At 42.7% G+C, this 17894-nt stretch overlaps 1 protein-coding gene across 1 annotated transcript in view; it reads right to left on the reverse strand.

Annotated features, from left to right (window-relative positions):
* The window catches only part of MDFIC (MyoD family inhibitor domain containing), a 108062-nt gene that overhangs the window by 50201 nt on the left and 39967 nt on the right, over window positions 1-17894 (reverse strand). The window contains exon 2 of the mRNA XM_077338460.1: window positions 11711-11867. Coding sequence (XP_077194575.1) covers window positions 11711-11867 — 157 coding nt within the window. The remainder of the gene's footprint in view (window positions 1-11710; window positions 11868-17894) is intronic.

The following is a 17894-nucleotide window of genomic DNA, read 5'->3' on the forward strand; positions in this document are numbered from 1 at the left end:
AACAGTCTCCATTCCTTTTTGTGACCATAAAGAAACTACACATCCTCTTCCTGAACATAAAATCTCCTATTTTATACAGATTCTCTCTTATGGAATCTTGGCCATCTTCCTACTATAGACCTGAGGACTGTAACAATGTGACAGGAGCATCAACCAGTGGTACCTGTAAAAGCTAACTGGGATATGTTAGTAGAACATGTAATTTTTTAATGATGTTGGAAATTTTCTATGAGCCATAGGCTTCAACCATTCTGCTTTTAACTGCTCCCCAAGAATGTAGGGAAGGGAAAGACCTCCTTATTTCCCTTTGGTCTGCATTTTAAATCTGGCACTGTGGAAACTTGATCTTCTCTTACCTGGACGTCCTATAGATCTGGTGCAGCCAGTGTCTTTGAAAGGAGATACTGATAGTCCTCCAATTAAAAATAAATCTGGCAGACTGTTCAGGGATTTCAATTTCTTCCTCTTCCTTGACTGAGATGAATTATCTATCCTCCCTTTCAGTAGTCAACCTGTGGTCCTCCAGATGTCCATGGACTACAATTCCCATGAGTCCCTGCTAGCAAGCGCTGGAAGGGGCTCATGGGAATTGTAGTCCGTGGACATCTGGAGGACCACAGGTTGACGACCCCTCTATTTCACCTTCTAAAGATGAGTTTGCCTCCCATTATGTGCTGATTCCACCTCTTTTTCTGTGAATAGACTCTTTTTGTGCTGCTTTAGTTGGCCAAGTGGAGCCTCTGCTGGTCAGTGGGTCTTCCCCTAAAACTTCATGCCCCAAATGGGAGGGAGAAGAGGGGGGACTAGATAAAGATCTGCCTGTTTTATGTTTGTTTTTTATAATAGAAATATTATGTCTCTTCCCTCATTGTTTGTCTGATGAGGAAGAAAATTTCTGGAGGATTAAATGGCCCAGTCAAGTATATTACCTGTGTGCCAGCCTGTCATGGTGTCCTCCTGACAACTTGATTGGCCCTTCAACTGGTGTCTGCCTTTCATTTCTGCCAGTTCCTGTATGGACAGGGTGGCTTGTAGAGGCAGGCAGCTAGCATTTGAGTGCCCAAAATGGTCAAGGTTTGTAGTTAGGAGGCTCAAGCAGGCTGTTGACTCTGTAGCTGCCTTCTGCATGTGGCATCTTTTCATGCCCTTCAGTGTTTCTCAGCAGGGCAACTCTACCTGGGCTAAGACAAGTCTGTTAGGATTCTTGACTGCCCAAATGGAGAACTCACTCACGCAGGCAGTGAGGGAAGCATCCCATTCCTCCTCTGAGAGGAAGCCGTTCTATGTTCTATGACTTAAGCAGCCAAAATTGACATATTTTGCAAGTCTATTAGAAGAGAATGGCTGCCACAGCCATTCTTAAAACACTGGTCTTTTCTTGTTTCTTTCCCAAGACCTGGGGGAGGGGTGAGGAGTAGGAAAGAGGAGGAAATTGGATTAAATTTGAGATGTAGAATGATTAAGTAGAGATTGAAATTGAGAAATAAAGGAAATAAAAATTAAAAGAAATATTAGAGTGGATTTATTACAGCCTACACTCAAACTGCTCTTCCTCATGAGACGGGAACAGAACTGAAGGTGAGGAGACGCCCACAAAAGACTGGAAGGAGAATGGATAGTGAAAATCACCCACCAAGATGTCCATCTCAAAGGGAGAAGGAAGATTTAAAACAAATATGAAATAAAATTCAAAAGTGACCCACAGTCACACGCATCAATCTGCTACTCAAAACATTCTGACCCAAAACAGTTTTACCAAGTAATCACATCATATATTACATTCTTATATTAAAAAATTGTTTCAAAATGTCAGGTAACTTTTCATGCCAACTTTCCAGTTTTTGATGGCTATTTTTTACAAACAAAAAAAACCCCTAACACATCTAAAATGTAAAATATAAAATTAGCAAATCTTAAAAGCATTATATGCATAAGCATTAGACGTCAATGACACATCTAGATATTTCTCAAATTTTATTTTAAGTGCTTTTGCTACAATTCTCGGATGCCAAGTGATTCCAAACACAAAGAGTGAGTTCAACCAGAAATTTCTGCAAAGAATAACTTTGCAAATAATATTTGAAGAGGCAAGCATTTCTGAATGAAAAACTGCTTGGCTTTTCAGCATTCAGTGATTATAGCAGGGACATCAAAGGAACCATGGTGCTCCCACTTACTCCAGTCATTTGTGGATTCTGGTTGAAAACGTAAGTTTCAACTAAGTGACCCTTCAAGATGGGCTGACATAAAAGTAAATTCCAAGATTTTTCTTGAGAAGTTTTATCTATGTATCACTTCTCCATGTTTCTTAACCATCTTAACTGGAATTACACACATGAAACTGAATGCTATACCCTTGCAAAATCAAATGAAACTCTGGCAAAAACCTTGCATTTTGTTAGTTAAATTCATAACTGCATTAAAATCAAAGTGAACCATGTAACATAAGACAATTAAACAAGAGACAGCCAAATGACAAGACAGCACACGTTATTCAAAACTGTAGTATTAATAAGAGCAAGAAACATTAGCAAGTTACTCTACAGCAGGAAAAAAACCTACCCATTACTCATAACATTAAATCATTGCCAGGAAAGTGTGCCACATAAACTAAGAAAAAACATGCAAAACTAGGTTTCAGTAATATCAATATTGAGATACTGCCACAGAACAGCCAAAGAAAAAGCCAAAGTTCTCAAGCATTCAACTTAACATTAGCTGCCTGAAGGATACAATTCTTACACCAGACAGCTATTTGATTATCTAAATCAGGGTTACATATTCATTTGCTCTCTTGTCCCATTAAAGTTTCTGCTTACAAAACATGGGAGCTACAACATAACTCACTCTCAAACACTGCTGGGCCATGAAACTTCCTTACAGAACTGTTATGTCCTCAAGTTACAAACACTGAACTAATTTCCAATACTAAACCAATTTCTGCCTAATTTGGGAGAGTGGAGCAGACATGCAATTAAAGACAATTGTATCAATAAAATTCAACAAAAATATAAAGGCAACTGTATAAAGTTCTTTATTTGGTTTTGCTTGTCAAACCCACTTTCAGATCCAGCAAGAATTTAAGAAGGGGGAGAAGACATCTAAGAACAAGTATTATGTGATTATGTGTCAGTTTGCCTCTCTGTGGAATACAACCAGACTTCATGTACTACAAAGTCAGCTCCATTGTGCAAGTGAAGGGCTTGGTCCCAAGGACTACAGTTATTTTCCATTCATGTTAGCTTAAACGTCGAACTGTCAGGGGTCACAACCTTCCTACACCAGCCCACATTCTGAAGGCCATCACATAACAAATTCCAACCAGTTGGCTCTCAATGACTACTGAAGGGGGAGGGGAGAGAATGGCCCTGGAGCAGGTTCCTCTCCCAAGACCAATCTAACTTGTGTTTGATTCCTTAGCCTTCTCACCACTGAACCTTTGTAGTTGTTTTGTCTCTTTGATGTCAGTAGCAATACGTGATACCAAGCAGCATAAAGTGTAAGATCCACAGTATTTTTAAGTTGCCCATCACTGTTTCCAACAGGGAGCTTGCCTCAGGAGTAGTTTAGGCCCAGGAAGGCAAAAGCAGAAAAAATATGCCCCCACCTTATAGCAACTTGCCTGTGTAAAAGGATGTGTGCTTTTGATCAGGTTGAAAGCTCTGGGTTTGGAAATACTTGAATATTGGGGGGGGGGGTAGCTTGAGGAGTACAGGGTTTAAGGAGGGGAGGGACCTCAGCAGGATGTAATACCATAGAGTTCAGCCTACAAAGCGAACTGAACTTGGTCATCTGGAGATTAATTGTAATAGTGGGACATTTCCAGGTGCCACCTGGAGATTGGCAACCCTAGCTTTTGAATATGTGAAAAGTCCTTTTTATTCATCAATTTAAACCTATCAAGCCCAGGTCCCCCTCCCCTTTCCTACAAAATATAGGATTAGGTCTGCAAAAAGGAGATCTTCCACTAGGCATTTTCTTGTGGCCAACTGACCCATAACATCTACGCCCCCCCCCCCCGCCCAGACTGAGAAGTCGAACCTACCAAGGGAGTGTCAAAGTTATCGTTGTTGAAATACTGCTCTAGTTCTAGTTGGTATGTTATTGTTGTTATATTGATACTGATACTGTTCCGTGTAAATGTTCCAAAATGTTTTTGTAAACCGCCCAGAGCCGTAGGGAAGGGCGATATAAAAATCTAAATACATAATGCTTAAGCATACTTATGCCCAAGAATTTTGCTACAGTAGTACTTTACTGTTTAGAACCAAAGAATTAGGTGGGCAGAATACTTTAGTAATTTTAGAGCCCTTTCACTGAAGAAAAATTTACTCAACAGAATTCAAATAAATATGAAAAATAAATCTTCAAATCAAGCTCAATATTCCAAAAAGTGAAGGAACTACCACTGGGTATGTCTAGTGACACCAAAATTATTAGGCTCAATAATTTTGGAACAAAGTCTTAGTCCACTTGCACCTTTGTTGATCTCAAACATGCCACTGGACTCCCAACTTTGTTCTGTTGCTTCAGATGAATATGGCTACTCGAATCCAGGCTGGATGACGTAATTTAAAACCACTGGAACTCATTACTTTCCCATATTACTAATGAAGGCACAGCTTATTTGTTTTATTATATTTATATATATACCGCCCTTCCCTGAGGCTCAGGGCAGTTCACACGGAACAGAAAAATAGTACATGGAACTTTATGGAACTTTGTATGTATAACATATAATTACCTAGCTCTACATAACACATAAATGGACTAACACTGGCAACCATAACTGAAGGTAACATTCTATTCAAAATAATAGTTTGAACAGGTCCATGGTTCAGAACGGGTGTGTGGTTTCCTGGGAGAGAGCTAAGGGCTTAATAGCTATCTCCTCCGTTTCCCCCCCTTGCCTGAAACACTGTGAAACTTACATCACACACTTACAGTTACATTTACAGTTTCATCCGCCAGCATTGCCTGAGACAAATATAGGAAGACAAATTACGCCAAAATTGCCTTCTGTGCAGTTGGTAGCTGCACTCTGTCCGGTTTGGGTAAGCACACTTCCTGATCTGGTCCTTTCCTGCCCAGTCACATGATCTCCATCTTCGAGGGGTTCCACTTCAGGCAACTAGTTTCATAGAGCTGGAGTCCGATATAGCTATTAGTCCTTTAAGATTTCTAAAACTTAAGACGATCACTAGCAAAACTTCAGTTAATATTCCTCCCAAAAGTATACGTTTACAGACTGAATGACACCTTCAAGTCCTGCAGACAATCGCCTTCCATGGAGGCTCAGGTCACAACGGTAGCCTGAATGGCATTTTTTCATCTGCGCCAAGTACAGCTACTAGCACCCTACCTGTCCTCTGAACATCTGGCCACAGTGATCCATGCAACTGTCACTTCCAGGTTAGACTACTGTAACTTACTCTATGCGGGCCTACCCTTGGCTTTGACCCAGATATTAGTTGGTACAAAATACGGCTACACAGGTCCTCACTGGCACATCTTGAAGGGCCCACATCCAACCGGTGCTACATTGTCTACATTGGTTACTAGTCTGTTTCCAGACCAAATTTAAGGTTTGGGTTTTAACCTTTAAGGCCATACACGGCTTGGGCCCTGCATATCTGTGGGACTACTTGTCTGCCTATGGCCCCCACAGGGCACTCCGCTCTGCAGGTATGAATCTACTGGTGGTCCCAGGCCCCCCCCCCAGGACATTCATCTGGACATGACCAGGGCCAGGTTTTTTTGGCCCTGGCCCTAGCCTGGTGGAATGAGCTCCTGGAAGAGCTAAGGGACCTGTCAGAGTTATCAGCTTTCCACAGGGTCTGTAAGACGGGGCTCTTCCACCAGGCATATGGTTGAGGCCAGGATGAGGTCCCAGATCTACCATCAGGGGATCCCTTAGAGCCAGTGAGATCAGGACCCACACTCCTAAGGAAAAAGCTCTAGATTGCTAGCTGGATGTGGGGGAGGAGATGGGGAGTTAACTCAAATGAATAGCCATCTTTGAATGTGTTTAATGTGTTAGGGATTTTAAGGGTTCTGTGTTTTTACTATTTTATCGTAAACCGCCTCAAATGTTTGAGAACGGTGGTAAATAAAACAAAGAATAAATATAAATAAATAATCTGTGCAAAATGTTTAAATATGTAAATGGAATAGATTTACTATATCAAATTCCAAACTGCAACTATTACAATTCATGTTCATGGTAGCTGAGTGTTTTACAATGCCCAAACTTTGAACCCAAGATGTTAGAAAAATAACAGCCTATAAAGGATAGTATTCTATGTCTAGCACATATGTACTTGTAGTGAGGTAAATGTTCTCCATTGTTTGTTCCAACTAACTCAGAACTACACTTCACCTTCTCTTCAATACTTATTTGGATTAGTTGCTCTATCTAAAGTTTTATGGAACATTTTTTAAAATCCCAATATATTACAGTGCTTGGAGTAAAAAAAAACACCCTAATGGTGAAATCAGTTGACGCTGGGCCTTTTCTGTTTAAAGAGGTCAAATGGCTGTACTTTGAGGATACTACTTACTAATGTACAGGTGACAATGTCCTGCCCTTTGTACCATGTAGCTAAAATCTTGTTTACTTTTGGTATTGCCATTTTCTCCATTACCTTGAAGTCTTAGCTCTTCTCAGATGCTTCTTTTGAGAATAAATTCAGAACATCACTACTTCTACATTATTGTCTTTTCTCCAACTCTTTGGAGGCCTTCTGGGATGCAATCGTATGCACACTTACTCTCAAAGCCATCAGAAGCCCTTACTTTTAACTAAGAATCTTAGAATTATGTGTATCTACCACACATCTAAAAACATCTTTACTGCCACTGATGAGCTTGTGGTTTTATCTTTTTGTTTGAAAATCAAAATAACTGCTACATAGACAGACATTGGGCATCCTGCCTGAATGAAATATGCCTATCTGAGCACCTCAGTATCTAGCGTTTAAAAATTAAACAACTAAATTAATTAACAAAATAATCTCATATATATTAGATACATTTAGATTTTTTTAGATTACTGCTGTTCCAAGTTGACTACCAGTCTCTCAGTCCCTTCTGCCCCCATACACACACACACCACAACATAGCCCTTCATTATAAGATTTCTGGTTTTTAGTTCTCATGTAGAAAAAATAATTTCTGCCACCTGAGTCAGCCAATAACCTATGCAAGATGATTTTGCTGGTACCACCCCAGGTTACTTAAAATGTTACTTCATTGACACCCTACTTTTCTCCACAATGGGGACTCAAAACACTATTGTTCGCCTACATTTTATCATGATAAGACCACTATGGTTAGGTTGAGAGTGTGTGCAGTCCAAGATCACCTGGCAAGCTTCCAAAGTGGAACAGGGATTAAAACTCCGATCTCCCAGGTGTTAAACTATCATATGGCTTTCTTCTGCCAAACTATGAACTACACACTAGGGTTGTTGGGTTTTTCAGCATGACTAACATTTCAAACCTAACACCTATGCTCCTTGTTGCATTATCTTAGCAACCAGATCCCAACCAGGGCTAAGTTTAAATGATCCACTTGGTTATTTAAATACTGCATTCCAGGCCAGTATCTTATTACTCACAATGCTTCTCTTTTTTGTAGCCGTGGGGAAGCCATAGCTTCTTGCCAGATTACTTACTTTTTACTAAGTATACATTACAAAAGTCTCCCCTGCAACTGCAGACAAGAAGTCCAGCTGCAGTTTCTCAGTGACACTCTACAAATCATTAATTTTGCAGCTCACTTTGTAATACCTGACATCCTTGTGGGCTTCTATGATGGAGTGTTTCTAAAATCAGTAGTGTGGAATATCAGCAGAAATCTCACCAAACCTTCAAGACACTGTCGTTATTCAGTGATCAGAAGTAGTCTATACACAGGTAGAGCTTACTGCATCCCATTTCCAGAATAAACTGCTACATCAGCTTCGACTCTAATTAAACTATTATATTTGTCTAGGGGAAAACTGGTTCTTTCAGCTTTAGCAAGTGGCTCCTTGATGGATGGGATTTTTTGGAGAAAAAACCCTAGCATTCAACTAGTATTTCTGGTCATGTTTAATTGTGAATGTATTAATTGCATGGCAATAGGAATATAAGTTCCATTAAAGTGATATGGCCTCATGTCTAAATTAAACGTGCTGAGGCTCAACTTTCTCTAGGCCATCTTCCAGCCTACCAAACAACCCCAAAAGTCAATAGCCATCAACATTCTCAGAATCAAACCATATGTCCTGGCTGCAATCCTCTTTAAATATGTAAACAAAAATGGAGTTGCATGATTTAAAAAGCAAAAGGCATATGGAACAAGATCACTTGGAAACTTCACCTAGCTAGGCTCACTTCCACGAATATAGTCCAGGTGACCAAGAGTACCCCCCCAAAAAAGAGCAACCAGGAAAGGCATGTTTTTATAGACCGTTTTATGTATTGTTCCTTGTTATTATGTAAACTGCCCTGAGCCTCCGGGGAGGACGGTATATAAGTATGATAAATAATAAATAAATAAGGCCACATTCAGAATCTCCTGCCACAATCCGTTGGTATTGTAATTCATCTCTGCATCCTCTATTTAGAAAGATAAACAATAATAATATTGATTTTGATCAAACAAATAAGTATTTATAGTCATAAAAATTGCATGATAACATACATATCGCAAGATCGGCATGTACATGACATAACCATCCATACTATATAGGTCTGCCCTAGAAGTCGTCAGAGACCCCAGTTATTACAGACTTAGTTATTATTCAAACAAGAAAAGGAAGGTCAGTTTTTATACCCTGCTTTTCACTATCCAAAGGTGTCTCAAAGTGACTTACAATTGCATATAAGAGTTAGTTCTTATATGCCGCTTTTCTCTACCTGGGCGGCATATATGGGGGCAGAAGGGACTGAGAGACTGGTGGTCAACTTGGAACAGAAGAAGGAGTCTCAAAGCGGCTTCCAATCACCTTCCTTTTCCTCTCCCCACAACAGACACCCTGTGAGTGGGGTGAGGCTGAGAGAGCCCTGATATTCCTGCTTGGTCAGAACAGTTTTATCAGTGCTGTGGCGAGCCCAAGGTCACCCAGCTGGCTGCATATGGGGGAGTACAGAAGCGAACCCAGCATGCCAGATTAGAAGTCCTCACTCCTAACCACTACACCAAACTGGCTCTCAAATTGGATACTTTAGGCTGATCCTACATTGTGCAGGGGGTTGGACTAGATGGCCCGTATGGCCCCTTCCAACTCTGACTCTCTGATTCTTTCCCCATAACAGTTACTGAGTGATGTAGATGGGGCTGAGAGAGCTCTAAGAACTCAGACTAGCCCAAGGTCACCCACCTGGCTGCATGTGGAGGTGTAGGGAATCAAACCCAGTTCCCCAGATCAGAGGTCAATGCTCTCAATCACTACACCATATTGGCTCTACCACCATAATACTACACCAAAGCTAGCTTGAGCATCTATTCTGCAGTCACTAACATCCTGGACATTCTAAGGTGTCATATCATGACCAGACATTACATAAGGAAAATTACACAATACTTCAGCAGAATAAGACACCTGATAAGAAAAATAGCAAGACAGTAGATTACAACAATCTGTCATTATTTGTTCTCATTAGGACAAATAAAATAGAGGCATCATATAATTATTGAGGAAGAAGTACATATCTTCTAAATAAATAATTCTACAGTGATTTTGAAGTAAACACGTAACTACTGACACAAAAAAACTACTTGCTGAGCAGTGCAGCTGTGGAAGGCCAGACTCACAGAAGTACGCAGTCCTCCCACATAACTGAAAAGGTCGCATGGCCTATGCAAAGAGGTCAAGAAAGCTCCCACTGTCCTGGTCTTCAGCAAACTATGCAAAACTGAACTATTCACAAGGACTTTTCTTAGCAGGTAAGAGGGTTGCACTGCACAAACTGGTTTTACAAATTAGCTTGGATAAATTATTAAGGACTGTGGTCTATATTGCTGTGTTTAGTTTATTGTAAATAAGATCCTATTTATGTAAATTCTGCACCGCTTAGTGTGTTACGCAAATACTTATTCTATGCTTCAGTTCTTTCTGGAAGTTCCCATCTTCCAAAATACGAATAAACTGGTTTCTGAAGTCCATTTTTTGTAATTGTACTGTCTTACTATGTGTAATCTGCCATGAGTTCCTGTGAGAAACATAGACTTTAAAGAACGTAAATAAAATAGTGAGTTTCCCACTACCACATCACATGCTCATGTGAGGCGGATCAGTCACACGAAAACAGCTGAATTACATACCGTATTTGCCGGCGTATAAGACGACTGGGCGTATAAGATGACCCCTCAACATTTCCACTCAAAATATAGTACTATGGGCCACTATGGGCAACTATGTCTATCTCAACTGAAGTGCACCCGGTGTATAAGACAACCCCCCCACTTGGAGGCATGTTTTTCAGGGGGGAAAAGTAATCTTATACGCCAGCAAATACTGTATATATCAATCCTGTACACATTTACATACTTCTAAACACACAGTGGAGTTTATTTCAAAGTAATGATGAACAGAATTTCATTGTATGGGTTTTCCTTCCAAACAAGCAAACACAGTATTTGACTGCTGTTTTTTCCACATGATCTTTAAAAATTGAAATCAGAACAACACAACAATAAATAATCAATTTACAAAAATGTTTAACAAAAACTCGTTTTTGGAGTGAATGGTTCAGCAACAACCCCAAACGAGCCAAGCAGTGGAACTATTTATCACATCTGTACAAAGATTTCACTTAGTCTGTACACATCACTAAGTACTCTTTAAGTCCCAATGGCCATGCTCTAGCAGGGGTGGCCAAACTGTGGTTCTCCAGATGGCCACCATAGACTACAATTCCCATGAGCATCCAGCAGCATGTGCTGGGCATATAGAGAGGAACAATTTGGCCACCCTGCCATAGAGTAAGGATGGCCAAATAGTGGCTCTCCATATTCCCATGGGCTACAATTCCCATGAGCACATGCTGGCAGGGGCTCATGGGAATTGCAGTCCATAGGCATCTGGAGAGCCACAGTTTGGCCATCCCTGCATCTAATGCATTAAAAAGTTGCAAACTGTCCTACCATGTTATCTTCAAATGAATGAGAACTTCCCTCGTATTTACAACAAAAGGTACCGGAAACCCAACTTTTCTGTGTGTAGAGAAGACAAAGCCTTCCACATTGGCACAGCCTTCATCACATGACCTACCCTTCAAAACTTGTGATAAAGGGTAAAGTTAACATAGCAGGATAAGTTAAAGAAACAGCACATGTTAGCAGGAGTTAAATATATACTACGGAGGGAGCAGAAAGGCCAAGATTATCTAACCCTTCTGAGAGCTTTAAAGTACCACAGCTGACCTACAAAGATGAACGAGATTTTTGTACTGAGAGATCTTGCATGCCTCAGCCTTGCTTAGGAATTTGGGAGGCGTTTGCAAGCACATTTTTTTTAAGGAACAATAAACAGACGGCCAAGAAAGCAGGTACAAGTCGCAGCCATCTCTTTCTGAAAGCACGTGAGATACAGAAATGAAAACAAGAGGGGGGGTTGGCGGAGGGGGGGTAAAGAGCCTTCTCCCCCACCCCCTCGTCCTCCCAAGCGAAATCACAGAGACGAAGACAATACTTTTTGCAGAAAAAAATTCGGGCAACGTACCTCGCGGAAGTGAGATCAAAAGGCTGTGTTCAGCTACATGCGCTGGCCCTTCAGGCCCTGGAGGAAGAGGTTCTCTCGCTCGGGACATCTGCCAGCTCTCTCCTCCGAGAAACAAAGCTCTGACTCTCTCCCTTCTGACAAGCTTTAATGCACGACGCTGAGGAAGCAAACAAGTGGGAAAACATAAAGGCCTTCACAAGGTTTGTTTGTTTGTTTTAAGTAAAATGGAAACTTGAAAAAGATGTGCCGTCAAGAAACAGCCCTAACCGTTGCAACTCTGCAGCCAACGCCGCTTTCTCCTCCCACTCTGATAAAAATGCGCCTTACAAACAAAACAAGCAAACACGCAAGCAAGGGTGAAAGCGGCGAGCAAGGAGATAGCTAGGGGTCCCAAAGCTTTCAGTCTGAAGCAGCAGGCAAGCGTTGCAAACAGCCTTCCTTCTCGAAAGCAAAACAGGCGTCCCTACCTTGGCATTTCCTTGTAGCCTGAAAATCCTCGCTTCTTCAATGGAAAAGAAAACTTTCCGAGAGGTTCCCAGCAGCCGAGCCGGTCCCCAAACCACTCTTCCTCCTGCTCCTTCTCTCCCTCCTGCTGTCTGCAGCTAGAGCACCCCGCCTCCCCTAGACAGCTTATCGCCCTGGCCCAGGCCGAGCCTCCCGCGCGGGAAACTCCCTTTAACTTCCACACAAGTCGCGCGGCCCTCCCCTAAATTTGGGTCCTTTGCTCGCTGTTTGCTTCCCTCCTCCCCACCGTTTCCGCATCCTGAAAACGTGGATTCCTGAGGCTGAATCTCTTGAAAAGGAATTAAAAAGCGGCGTCCAAAGGCATTTTTTAAAAATAAATAATAATCATAAATTTAAACAGAAGTTGGACTGGGCACTAATGAGCCAGCCTACGGACTCTGTCCCTTAGGAACCAATGTGAGGGAAAGGGCTTTTCTTTCACGGTTAGCTTTTCAGTGGGTATCGCTGGCAGAAAAATCTAGTAAGGTCTGACAAAGGAAGCATTGGTAGAGAGAATTTCTGCTAGAGACCCTTTTATTAACTGTCAAGCCAGAGCAACTAAATACAGCCTCTCTGCCACCACTACCACCATAACAGGCAGAGGAAGTCTATGAAAAGGAATTCCAATTGTTGGGTTTACAATAGAAAAAGAGTTCTTATATGCCGCTTTTCTCTACCAGAAGGAGTCTCAAAGCGGCTTACATTCCCCTTCGCTTTCCACTCCCCCCAACAGACACTCCATGAGAGAAACTCATCAAAGGATTCTGCTGAGGATAGGTATGGCATGGGTGGTTGTTGAAGTACCTGCTGGGTTGGATCTAGAGAAGCATGGTGTTTGAGTAGAAAGGAAAATTTAGCTTGCAAGGGTTTAGCTTATGCAAGGGTTGCTTCATAGGCTGCCTAAGGAAGTGGTGAGCTCCCCCTCACTGGCAGTCTTCAAGCAAAGGTTGGATACACACTTTTCTTGGATGCTTTAGGATGCTTAGGGCTAATCCTGCGTTGAGCAGGGGGTTGGACTAGATGGCCTGTATGGCCCCTTCCAACTCTATGATTCTATGATTCTATAGAAAGTCTGAAGAATAACAATGCTCATCAAGAGCAATGGAACGTACAATAGTTTGCATGATTTTATTTCATTTGCTATATATTTGCATACATGGAAAAGATAGTGAAGATACAGTTACCTTCCCTCAATGCAAGCAAACAATCAGCACCTCCACAAGGATGGAGGTACATGTGTAAATCTTTCATAGGACCCATCCAATCTGTGGTGGTGGAGGAAAGTGCTGTCAAGTCACAGCAGACTAATGGTGACTCCATAGGGTTTTCAAGGCAAGAGATGCTCAGAGGCTGTTTGCCATTGCCTGCCTCCTCCTCATGATACTGATATGCCTTGGAGGGTTCCTATCCAAATACTAACCAGGACCAACCTTTCTTAGCTTTCAAGATCTGATAGGCTATCCTGGTCAGGTCATTCAATCTGTAGCCTCCAGAAAAAAATTGTAAAGGTGACATTTATGTACACATAGGTCTTAACAAAAGTGAATATTAGAATTGGACTTGGATATAGATTACCACATGACACAATCATGCTTGTGTCATTAGTACATACATGTGTTGAGAAGAGTTAAGGATTCAATCTGTTTTCTTTCCAGTTTTTTTAAATGCTGTCATGCAATTTTATTTCTTCAGAGTTTTTAATCTTCAAGAAAGACCCATTATGTCATCTGAAACAATTTTTAATAAATTATGTAAAACTCTTACCTCAGCCTGTCATCTACTACATCATATATTAGTAGAGTAGCATTTGGATCAGATCAGCACTGAACATAAATTAAAAACACAGTGCGAGCTGCAAGAGACTCATACAGTATATATGATGTCAAGTTTCAAAAGCCTTATCTATGCAGTACACACTTTATGAATTTAGTGGCACTGTGATTATCTCTCTCAATAGGATGGACTGTGTTTGCTATTCTATAGTTGCAGGGCCCAAACTCCAATATAAGGATGAAGCAAGCCACAGCCCTTGAAACTATGCACATGTCCTATTGATATCAATGGGATTTGTATGCATTTAACTGTGACTAAACATGTGGTCAAATTTGGGAAACATGCAAAAAGTTTAGAAAGGTTTATCACAGTTACTTGAGTGGCAGAACGGGCATGCTCTGACTTGCAATCCCTGTTCTACCCTCCAACACTGGGACCCATTATGCACACCAGTGGCCACACTAGACTAGTGCCAGTTTTGTGCAGTGGGGGCAATTTGCCCTGCAGCTTCTGATGTGCTGACGGAGGAAGATTTTCCCCAGTCCACATGGCCCACCCTGTAGTTATGTGTGCAAATCACTCTGGGATGGAAAGGTTTTGCCACAGTGGCAGGGAAGGAGGGGCAAGGGGTTACTTCCACACGGGTGAGATTGGGTGCCAATGCAATCCCACCTTCGTGGAAGGTGAAAAATGCCCCATTTAGCTCTGTGATGCCGGCAAAGCTAAACAGGGCATTTTTCTGTCCCTCCTGGGACACCGTAGGCAGGAGAGAGGCCGGACCTAAAAGGACATTTTAAAGAAACTGTCCCTGAAATCTCCAGGAGTTTCTTCCAGAAGAAGGAGGAAGACTTGGCCTTTATACCCCACTTTTCACTACCTCAAGGAGTCTCAAAGTGCTTGCAATCACTTTTCCTTACTCTCCCCACAACAGACACCCTGTGAGGTAGGTGTGGCTGAGAGAGCTCTAACAGAACTGTGACCCAAGGTCACCTAGCTGACTTCATATTGAGGATGTGAAAATCAAACTCAGTTCTCCAGATTAGGGTCCACTGCTCTTAACCAATACACCATGCTGGCTTTGTAGTATTTCTAGTCTGAGAGCCAATTTGGTTTTCTAAAGAGTGGTGGTGTCTTATCTGGGTAACCACAAGCAGCTAGCTGGGTGAACTTGGGCCAGTCAGAACTTGGGCCACTCTCTCAGCCTCACCTAACTCACAGGGTGTCTATGGACAGATAAAGGGTAGGTGATTGTAAGATTTGATACTCCTTTGGGTAGTAACAAGCTGCACACAAAAAAATAGCTTTTCTTAATTCCTCCAAATTTCTGTGGTGGTGGTGGTGGGGAGAGCTTGACCATCCCATTGTCTCTTGCTAGACCTATTAGCATTTCTTAAAAGGTAGCTGAAGTGAGCCTGGAAAGCAATTGACCTGACTACCCCCTACCTGCTTGTTGTATGCTCAGAGAGAAACACTTTTAAAAGTTAGACTGAAGGTTTTTTAAAATACTATTCCAATAATTTAAATAAATGGCACCAATTCACTCAGAATTTTCCCCTATTTCAAAAAAATGGAGAACAGTCACTCATGAAGTGTATCTTAAGTAGGTGTAAATGGGTGAGTTTGGGGAGGGAGGCTGCAGTTCAGTTCAAACCTCCAAAGAAAAAAATGCATTTCTTCACACCTTGTTTTTTGTAACTCACAAGTTTGTTTCCAGCTATTTTTATACTATATTGGTCCAAATCCAGATATTGCTTGAATATTTGCTCTATATTATTTGTGCAATTAAATTTAGATGCCCAGAAGTAAATTTCTCCATGCAGAGTGGGACATGTTATCAATTCTCTACGCTGGCCTACCCTTATCCTTGATCCAGAAACTGCAACTAGTCCAGAACGCGGCTGCCAGGGTCCTCACAGCAACACCTCGGAGGTCCCACATCCGGCCCATCCTCCCACAGCTGCGCTGGCTCCCAGTTGAATTCCGGATCAGGCTTAAGGTGTTGGTTATGACCTTTAAGCCCATACACGGTCTGGGCCCAGTATACCTGAGGGACCGCCTCTCCACCTATACTCCTCAGAGAGCCCTGCGCTCTACTACATCCAACCTCCTGGTGGTCCCTGGCCCCAAGGAAGCCCACTTGACTTCAACCAGGGCCAGAGCTTTCTCCATTCTGGCCCCCACCTGGTGGAACGAGCTCCCAGAGGAGATCAGGGCCCTGACAGAACCTAAACAGTTCCACAGGGCCTGCAAAAGGGATCTCCTCCGCCAGGCATTTGGTTGAGGTTGACCAAACCAGTTGGCCCTCGAGCTCCCCACCCCTCTACGACCAACATTAATCAGTTGCCCACAGGGTCCAGTAAGAGTTGAGCCGAGACTCTATTTTATGGTATTATTGTAATTATCATGTTAAATTATTATCTTTAACCGCACCTAGCAGAGCGGATTAAATAATTTGTTAAGGGCCCCGAGGGTGGGCCCTGTCCGTGATGCGGAAGGGTGCCGATAGGCCCCTTCCCCCCGACTGACAATCGGAGGGCCCAATCGGCAGGAGCAAAGTGCCTGCCAATTGGGCCCTCCGATTGTCAGTCCGGCAGCAACGGGCCAATTGGTCCCTTGCTGCCAGACTGACTAATCGGGAGGCGTGAAGCCTGACTAATCGGGAGACCCGCTTCTCTTCCTGCTGACCCGCAGCTGCCCGGCCGCCGCCATTACCTGGCTCGAATCTGACAGGGCAGGTCGCCGCCTCACCTCACCGCTGCGGCCTTGCCTCCAGCGACAACACGAGCCCAGGTAGGCCGCGCCGCGGGGGGGGGCCAGGATGAGCCGAAACCGGCTCACGTGCCACCCCATGCCCGCACCGGCCCCGGAGACTCCCGAGCCCCGCTAGCGCCCGCTGCATTCAGAGTGCAGCGGGCTTAATTACTAGTTGTTATAATATTACTGCTGTTACTGTTACCTGTTACCATGTGTTAATTGTATCCTTCCCTGTTTTCTGTAAACTGCCCTGAGCCCTCGGGGAGGGTGGTATATAAATATAATAAATAATAAATAAATTATCCTGTTTATGGATACAGAATTTGGCCCCATGACAAACAGTACCAGGCCCTCAAACTATTAGGCAATACTATGAGCTGTTTGATTATTCCTCAATAATAACATCTAGTCTTGCTAATATAATGATTGCATGGCTTTACTTTTTCGTTGCCTACTTTTTAAGGTTTTGGGTTGGTGATGCAAACCTGTCTTCTAGCTTGGTTCATTTTTAATCTCCTAAGGGAGTGTGCATTTCTCATTTACTGTTTTGTGCTAGCAAGCCCTTCTATAACTTAAAACCTGGAAAGAAAATTAAGGGCCATTCCGCACCGGGATCCATGTAGCAAATTGTTTGCTGAATGAAAAATCGCCATTTTAAATATTGGAATGCGTCGTTATGCATACCTGCCTTTGTAGTGGAATCCAGTTGCGTTTCTATCGTTTCCCACAGGGTTCCGGTCTCGGCAAAAATCACTAGAAAGGAAGCACTATTGCTGAGCTGTGTCCCGCCCCTGGCCGTCAAGCAGCCAATGGGCGGCTGTTATCATGCTCCCAAACAGCCCCTTTCCCTTTAAGGAAGGTTTTTTTTAAAAAAAAAAACACCCGTTGCAACGAATCTGCGTTGATTCGTTGCAACGGAGACACCCATCCAGCTAGCAGGTGACGTTTGAGCTGCCGTTTCATCATTGCCACGCTCCCCCCGAGTGAAAAAAAAAATCCCCCCCCCTCACGGGCGTGATTTTCAGCCGAAAACAGTGTGAAAAATAAAGTGAAAATAAACCAGCAAACGGGCCTCTGCGATGCTTGTGCTTGGTGACTTTAAACAGAGGGACTGCAGCCGGGGAAGCCTCACTGGGTAAACGAAGGCTTGCCG

Source organism: Paroedura picta, chromosome 5 (genome assembly GCF_049243985.1).
Source record: "Paroedura picta isolate Pp20150507F chromosome 5, Ppicta_v3.0, whole genome shotgun sequence".
NCBI classification, from domain to species: Eukaryota; Metazoa; Chordata; class Lepidosauria; order Squamata; family Gekkonidae; genus Paroedura; species Paroedura picta.